The 9007-nt window shown below is 40.6% G+C and overlaps 1 protein-coding gene across 7 annotated transcripts in view; it reads right to left on the minus strand.

The window, feature by feature from the left end:
- UBR3 (ubiquitin protein ligase E3 component n-recognin 3) overlaps positions 1–4998 on the minus strand; it is a 204332-nt gene extending 199334 nt beyond the window's left edge. For 5 of the 7 annotated variants that reach the window (XM_027558103.1, XM_027558090.1, XM_027558093.1 and 2 more), the window contains exon 1: positions 4395–4994. In XM_027558103.1, the coding sequence (XP_027413904.1) occupies positions 4395–4939 (545 nt within the window). In that variant the 5' untranslated portion in view covers positions 4940–4994. Of the gene's footprint in view, positions 1–4394 lie in introns of all 7 variants that reach the window. The other 2 variants (XM_027558094.1, XM_027558097.1) reach the window with 2 other exon arrangements.
- Positions 4999–9007: the final 4009 nt, after the last annotated feature.

Below are 9007 nucleotides of genomic sequence, written 5' to 3' on the forward strand. Positions count from 1 at the left end.
CACCTATTTTTATGTTATAACCAGTAAGTATTACTTTTGAAATTGAAAAATAATAACAATTCCTGAAGTACACCGAAAAAAGATGCTTTGGTTGGTATGTCATATTTTTGAATGAAAATCGTAGGAAGTTGTTCCTTTAACAGAGTCTGTTAGGGGTAGAAGAATGGAGATAGTAGTACTGCCTCAGATTTAAACTGGCACACCATAAACCCTGTATGCCAGGGTAGAATGAAGTCAGCTTTTTATAGCTGAAATAAAATATTTTATTCACCACTGTTGCACGAATCCTTGAAAATAAAATTTCTTCTCCTAAAAAAAAAAAAAAAGATGCTTTGGATTTAATAATCCATGCCACCTCCTGAATAACTAAAGCAATGTGACTTCAGGGTAAATTTTAAGGTAAAACAGTCACTAGTTTATCCAGTTTAATTCAACACATACTATCTACCTAATAAGCAAGCACAAGAGCCTTTGATTAATAATAGCAAGACGAATTTTCTAATTTTTAAAGAGTTTAGAATCTGTGAGGGAAAATAAGGAAGGTAGCAAAAAAAAATCTGTAATGCAGAATAGAATATGAAAACGGTCATCCTCTGCATCAAAATTTGAAAACTAAATGTTTAAAATTCCAATTTCTGGTTTGTAACATCAGAACCCCAAACCAGTCAAACATTATTTTATATTTTCCATTACTATTCTTAAAATTTATCTTTTAAATTTTTACTTAAATTTATTTTTATTTATTTATTTTTGGACATGCTGCAAAGCTCGGAATCTTAGTTCCCTGACCAGGGATTAAACTCACACCTCTAGCATTTGGAAGCATTGAGTCTTAACCACTGGACCACCAGGGAAGTCCAAACACACAATGACTAATACACAGTTTCTATAGGCTTTGTAATCTCTTACTACAAATGAGTTCTCAGCTGTTTTCTTCCTTTGATTTGTATACCTGTTAATACGCCACATTTATTACTACTAATCAAAGAAAACTGAATCCTCCTTGCATATTTCTGTAATTATAAATCTGAAAATTAAACAGTAATACAGGTTGTGATGGACCAAATATTTGATTCTTCCCATCTCCAATCATACAACATCCTACCCAAAACAGTCAGACACTTGGGGAAAGGATTAAGGCACAGCAGGGTTTCTTCTCTTTTATTAAGAACAAGATACAGAGAACAATAGAATCCTTCCTTTAAAATTTGCTGAATAGGATATACAAACTTCTATGACAATTAAAATAACAAACAACACTAAAATCAACACATCTTCGATCTTTAGCAACCAAAAAGGTTTTAAGAAACATCAAAAGCTTGAGAAAAGTTATATTCCACCCATGTGAGGGTAGTCCAGCTTTGCCCACCAGGGATTTTTTAATGATTCCCAGTTCTAAAAAGATTCCAGAGGCAGCCTTTCAACCTGCACCACTGGCTAACATCCTGTGTCTCTCAAAGCAGTAATTAGGTACGTAGCCCAGAAGAATTATCCTGTCCAACCCAAAGAGTTGTAAAAATTTCAGAATAATCACATGGCCATAATATTGTTTATTGTTCACTCTTGCCCATCGTGAAACAGCATGGCAACGGCTGGCATGTACAGACAATAGCTATGCATTTTAGACAGACAATAATTATTTAAGTACTATAGACGTCCTGGAGAAGAACAGGACAACCCAATCCAATATTCTTGCCTGGAGAACCCCATGGACAGAGGAGCCTGGTGGGCTACAGTCCATAGGGTCACAAAGAGTCAGACACAACTGAAGCGACTGAGCACGCAGGCATGTATCATCTGATAAAGGGAGGCTTGCCTGATTAGGGGAAAAATAAGAATCTGCAAGATGTCAGTGAAGGCAAATGCTATGAGATTAAGATATGGACCGGCTACAGCCCAGATGCCCTAAAACTGTACAAGTACCTTGAAAGAAACTCACTGAGATATTTCTGTTCCCACAATGAAGCATCACAATGAGATATCAGATATGCATCTCATCCAAATGAACCTGATAATTAATTATGCCATTTGGTTCTAAAATTCAGGAAAGAATATTATCTCCTACTTTCACGTACTCTGCGGGTTTCTTAAATGTTAACATTGACTAAGAAGTAAAAATGTCTAAGGATCAATAAGGCACTGTTCCAATTCCTCTGTTTTGAAATCCCTCTTAAATGTTTTTAACAGGTAAGATTTTAAAAAGAAAAAGAAAAAAAGGCCTAACTAAGAATGGCATATTAAAAAAAAAAGGAACATAGTAACAAATGGAAGTACCAATAAGAATGTTATTTGTAAAGGCAATAGAGAGAATGGTGAAGCTGTCAGGCTCTGGCATCAAGATGCATAGCCAACTACTTGTATAATCCTGAGCAAGTGTCTTAAACCCTGCGCCCCACTTTCCTCTTCTGTACAATGGGGATAATGAGTAACAGTCTTGGAGTTATTGATTAAATGAGCTAATCACGTAAAGCAGGTTTTAATATTTGATCATTATTTTCCAAACAGGTGGATAAAAATTCAAAATTTTAATAGCACTCTGTTGATGAGGCTGTTGTAGAACAGTCACGTGCTCTGCTTACTACTAAGTCTTATGGGGGGGCAATCTGGAAATTTCACTTTATTTATCCCATTGATATTCTTGCACAGGTGTGAAAAGAAGGTATATCAGCTTGTAATTTCATATTGGAACCAATATGTCCATCAAAAGTTATGACTAAGAATGGCAAATTTATGACATGAAACACTATGCAGATTTTTTTAACAGAGTACACTGATTTACTGACAGACCTCTTAAGTGAAAAATGCAAATGCATAGACTAATGTATATGATATAAAGAGACTGAAAAATCAAAATACATATTCACTCTTGTTTTCACACTAAGAGAAACTAAAAACAGTGGAAAGAAACTGGACAGACAGGAGACAGGATGAGAGGGAAACTTTAAACTGTGTATATTTTTATTTTTTTGCTTTTTAGCTAAAAAAATTTTACCTATTTAATTATCAATCTTGAAAGTATTTTTAAGTGTCAGGCATACACTCTAAAGTTAGCAAATGTTAGCTGCAATTATTACTATTGTCGTCAGCAGCAGCAGAATTACAAGTATTATCATTATTAGCAAGCTCCTTTCTGAAGCTTTTTCTTACTCCCTCTGCACAGAAGCCTCCTCTAACTCCCAGACTATTTAAGGAACTTACCATTTTCTACTCTTGCATAAGCTGCTTAAGACATAGGTCATGTATGTACCTAATAGATACAAACATTTTGCAGTAACAGTAACCTACAGGTAACAGTAACCTACTCCAAGGAAAACAGAGACCATTTCTAATACTCTATCATTAATTATAAGACCTGAAAATCGAAAAACTTGAATAACTGGATTTGCTAACATTCTTTCAGATACTACCCAACCAAAAAGCTCTCTTTGACTAAGCTTTTTTCTTCTCACAGGACTTCCCTAGACATCATATCCCAAGCCAAGACACAACATGTACCAACTCTTTAACTCCCTGCAATCTCTGAAATGTCTTTTGGCAAATCCCAACATCCTGGTACAACATTCCTATCGAAAAAGCATCTGTTGAGTGTTTCCTTTTAGATAGAGGTTCGCGTATTAGTCCATGAATAAAGTGCCCTTTTAACTAGAGAAGACCTAGGACTTGATTCCTAATTCGCTCAGTGTTTTGCTTGTTCTGGTATGGAGGGTATTCTATAACTGACTGCTCGCTCAGTAGCTCAATTCTAGCTGTCATTCCAGCACACCAAATACTCCACTGACAGCTCAACAGTCACTTTTCATTCAGGCCCCTCCCCTTCCCTCCTCCCTCAACCCCCATCAGCTCAGGAGCTCCTTCCCTCACACTGACACACTGACAGTTCAGAAGTCCCTTTCCACAAGCTGTCCTCCTCTGCAGCTGCAAGACCACTTCCCCCACTCTCATCATCCCGCGACCCAATTTAGTCCCCATTATCATCGCTCTCCCAAATAATCCAAATCACATCATCAGTTTCTTCCCAAGAAACGAGAGGCTTTAAAGCCTTCCCCAGCAAGTACACAATTGACAGCTCGACACCAGATTTCCCAAGTATCCTTTCCTCTTCTCTCCGCTCCTACTCTAGGCACTGGCTCTTTTCTCGCAATCACTCGTTCGCCCCGGCTTCCCCGAAATTCCCAGCCTCGTTCTCTAAATACGCTCTCCGCTCTCCCCTCCTCTCCATCCCCTTTTCACCGCTGACAGCTCAGTCACTTCCATCCCCATGTGGCTGCACCTTCCCCCACTTCTTTCTCCTGACAGCTCGGAGTCGGCTCCGAGCTTCCCCTCCCCGAGGCCTCTTCAGACTCGGCCTGGACAATCCCGCGGTGTCCCCCGCCCCCGGGAAAGACTCCACTCACCCACTCTCCCGCATCACGTTGCTGTCTCCGCAGTCGCAGGCACCCCCGGCCTGGCTACGGAACATGTTGAAGTCGTGTCCGGTGTGGTCACCCTGGTGGAAGCACTCGGCGCAAAGCGACATGCAGGGGGAGATGCCGCACGTCCGGCAGCGGTAGGCCACGAAGTTGGCAGTCCAGACCAGGCCGCATAGCGCCGCGGGGTCGTAGGCCCGCACCGCCGCGCAGAACTCGTCGTAGCCTCCGCCGCCCGCCAGAAGGCACTTACACCACTCCAGAGCCTCCTCCTCGGCCGCCCCCGGACCGCCCCCGCCGCCGGCCGCCGCCGCCTCCTCGCCGTCCGCAGCCGCTGCCAGCGGCCGCTCGGCGCTCAGCACCCGCTCCAGCAGCGCCTGCAGCTCCTCAGCACCTGCCCGGTTGTCCGGCCGGCTGAGGGCCGCTTTCAGGTGCGCGGCGGTGGCTGCTTTGTCCAGGGCCAGCCCGGGAGCAGGCACCTCGGCTTGGGGTGGCTGCGGCCCCCCGACGGCCGCAGCGGCCGCCGCCGCCATGATGAGAGCTCAGAATTTGGAGAGTCCAGGGCCGGCGGCTCCTCCCGGGAGGGTGGGGGAATTGACTGCTGCGATTGCTCGTCCGCCCAACTCTCGCGATACCCCGGGGCTGCCGCGCACCTCCGCCTGCATCCCCGCCCATGCACACGCCCCCTCCCGTTAGGGTGCTGGCTTCCCGACCCTCTAGTCTGGGACAGTCCTCTTGTTTCTTTCTTCAACCTTTTGGCTCTCTTGTAGTTGAAAGCCACTCAAAGAAGGGACACGACTTTTTTAAAAATTTGATATGAGTAATATGGAAAACCTTTCATATGGACCTTTTTCCCCTTTATTTACGACAGCATCTTACAGGTGTATTTTAGGCATCTTTATTTCGTTTTGAGATACAGATTTCCACTGTTATCAAACCCTTAATTACTATTGACTTACTATTATTACTGAAAAAAAAAAAACTAACTCCCCTCCTCCCCGAATCAATTCCTACCTTCACACTATTATCAGTTTAAACTTCTAATACATTTTTTAGAGGACTAGGGTATATTCTTACTATCTCTCCTGTTCAAAATCTTTAGTGGAAGCAAAAGTCAAACACTACTTGAATCTTCTGTTAAAGTCCACCTCCAACCTGTCTTTCTATCATTATTTCCTGGTGCTACTCTAATTTTGCTCTTTGAAAGAAACCAATGGGACTCTTCAGTGTTTTCTGAAAGATGCTTTCTTATTTCCTGCCCCTGCCCTGGATTGCTCCTAGTGCCACCCATGCTCCACCCCATAAAATCACCCTACACTCCTAGCAGTGTCTGCCTGTTTCATTTCCCTTCTTCCAAAGAAAATGGTTTTGAACTTATTTGATGATATAACATTGCTTTTCACTGTAAAAAAAACCTCATCCCCACCGCACTACTAATTGGTAAGTTTTTTGAGGGCAAAGAATGAGTCTTCATCATTGTCCATAAGTGTTCAAATATTTGGCTGGTGAGAGTTGGACTGTGAAGAAGGCTGAGCGCCGAAGAATTGATGCTTTTGAAGTGTGGTATTGGAGAAGACTCTTGAGAGTCCCTTGGACTGCAAGGAGATCCAACCAGTCCATTCTGAAGGAGATCAGCCCTGGGATTTCTTTGGAAGGAATGATGCTAAAGCTGAAACTCCAGTACTTTGGCCACCTCATGCGAAGTTGACTCATTGGAAAAGACTCTGATGCTGGGAGGGATTGGGGGCAAGAGGAGGAGACAACAGAGGATGAGATGGCTGGATGGCATCACCGACTTGATGGACGTGAGTCTGAGTGAACTCCGGGAGTTGGTGATGGACAGGGAGGCCTGGCGTGCTGCGATTCATGGGGTTGCAAAGAGTCGGACACGACTGAGCGACTGATCTGATCTGATCTGATTGTCATTAAACAGAATATAATTAGAATAGATAACTTGTTGCATAATTATTGTGCCCCATTCTTTATGTATGTTATTTATTTTAACTAACTCAATAATCCTATAAAGAAATTAAACTTACAGAGGTAGTTTATGTGTCCCAAAAACACACAACCGGCGATTAAATATGACTAGAAACCAAGTTCATCTGAATCCAAAGTCGTACTTTATCTATCATATCAATGCTTCCCAAACTTTCCTGATCCTAAGACTCACCTGAAGTTCTTACCCACAAAATATATTCCCAGGCTCTACCCCAGACCCAAGGTATCAAAATCTCCAGAAACTACACTGTCCTATCAAGCAAAATCTGAATCTTAAAAGAGATTGTCATTAACAGTCCTTCCAGAACAAAAAACTACAGCTTATTAAGTTTCCATAGCTCATCTCCAGAGGACTGGATGTATTATTAAAAGTAATTTAGGAATATATAACAAAGGACAACCAAGAGTGAATAAAACTCGAGGAGAAGCAATCCAAAGAAGTAGAATGAGTATTTCCAATTCATAAACAGAGATATAAATGAATCTCACATAACAAAAACATACTATTTCACACATCTGGACCAGACTCTACATTACTAAAGCAGTTTTACAATCATTTAACAGTGACAAATAATTCAATAATTCCCTTTATGAACCACCAAATTGTAAACCAAATAAAATCCAAAAACATTTCAAATGAAGGTAGAACTAGTGTCTATTCACTAATCAGTGTTTTTGGTTTCTGGCAGTAGAGGAAGTGTGCTGGTATTTCTCCAGGATGGCTTGCCTGTGGGGAATAACAAAGGTGCCTGTTCTGCTTGACCATGATGATGCATGCTGGCAAATGAAGCCTTTTATGCCTCAGTGGTCTCCACATGCTCTGCGAAATTTCTACAAAATTCCAGAACTTGTCATCAGTGCCTCCTTTTTTTCTGTAACAAAAACAAATGAAAAAAAGTTTAAACATCACCCCCTATTTTAGTTATATAGACATTGCCATGCATATACAGAAAGCTGGACATTTGCCAGATTTCCCACCTACTTTGTGAGGATAGCAGATATGTTCAACATCAAAGAACCATTAAGAATAACTAGTAATAACAAAAATAGAAATAACCCAAGTGAAAAATGGGCTAAAAAGGTGAATAGACATTTTACCAAAGAAAATATATACGTGGACAATCAGATCTAATCCCTTGAATTTATTTGTTATGGGATTACAGACACATAAAAATATATGTAACATATAAAAAATATAGACATTAAAAATAGACATATAAAAGATTCTAAGCATCATTATTCATTAAGAAAATGCAAGTCAAAATTATGAGATATTACTACACACACTCACTAATTGGCAATAATCAGAAAGAGAGACAATAACAAATGTTGACAAGGATATAGAAAAATAGGACTCCTCATACAACACTGATGGGAATGTAAAATGGTACACCTTCTTGGGAAAACAGTTTGGCAGTTATGTACTTACAGTGTTAAACATAACTTTACCACAGAACTCTACAGTTCCACTTCTAGGAATCTACCCAAGAGAATTTAAAATATATCCAAACAAAAACTTGTAGATGAATACTCACAGCAGTATTATTCACAGTTGGAAAGAAAGAAAAAAAAAACCCTGAAAGAGATCCAAGGCTCTATCAATTTGTAAATGGATAAACCAAATGTGATGTTTTCGTATAATGGTTACTATTTAACGATACAAAGAAACGAAATGCATGCTACAATACTGGATGAATTTCAAAAATCTTATGTCAATGAAAGAAATCAGACACACAAAAAATATGTACTGTATTGTCCCATTTATTTGAACTGTCCAGAAATGTACATTTATAGAGACACAAGATAGACTAACAGTTGTCTTAAGCTGGGAGTTAAGAAAACGGAGTGATTACAAGTTAACATAAGATAACTTTGTAGGATGACAGGAATGTTTTAAAGATGGATTATGTTGATGGTTGCACAGCTATGTGAATTTCCTAAAAATCATTTATTTCTACTCTAAAAGTAGGTAGATTTTATGGTATGAAATCATACGTCAATAAAAGTTCATAATATAATTAATATTACTTCTTATTTGAGATGAATAATAAAATTTCTGTCCAGGTGGAAACTATATTACTGCTTTAGCTTTCAAAATCAATGTGACAGGCTCTCAAATCTTTGCCTCTCCTAGGATGTCTGGGGTTTGGATTGTTTGGATCCAGAAAGTTTGCCATTTTTCTCTTTCAACTCATTTAGTTCAGTTCAGTTCAGTCGCTCAGTCGTGTCCAACTCTTTGCGACCCCATGAATCACAGCACGCCAGGCCTCCCTGTCCATCACCAACTCCCGGAGTTCACTCAGACTCACGTCCATCGAGTCGGTGATGCCATCCAGCATTCTCTGTCGTCCCCTTCTCCTCCTGCCGCCAATCCCTCCCAGCATCAGAGTCTTTTCCAATGAGTCAACTCTTTGCATGAGGTGGCCAAAGTACTGGAGTTTCAGCTTCAGCATCATTCTTTCCAAAGAAATCCCAGGGCTGATCTCCTTCAGAATGGACTGGTTGGATCTCCTTGCAGTCCAAGGGACTCTCAAGAGTCTTCTCCAACACCACACTTCAAAAGCATCAATTCTTTGGTGCTCAGCTTTCTTCACAGTCCA

This window comes from Bos indicus x Bos taurus, chromosome 2 (genome assembly GCF_003369695.1).
Source record: "Bos indicus x Bos taurus breed Angus x Brahman F1 hybrid chromosome 2, Bos_hybrid_MaternalHap_v2.0, whole genome shotgun sequence".
In the NCBI taxonomy this organism is placed as follows: domain Eukaryota; kingdom Metazoa; phylum Chordata; class Mammalia; order Artiodactyla; family Bovidae; genus Bos; species Bos indicus x Bos taurus.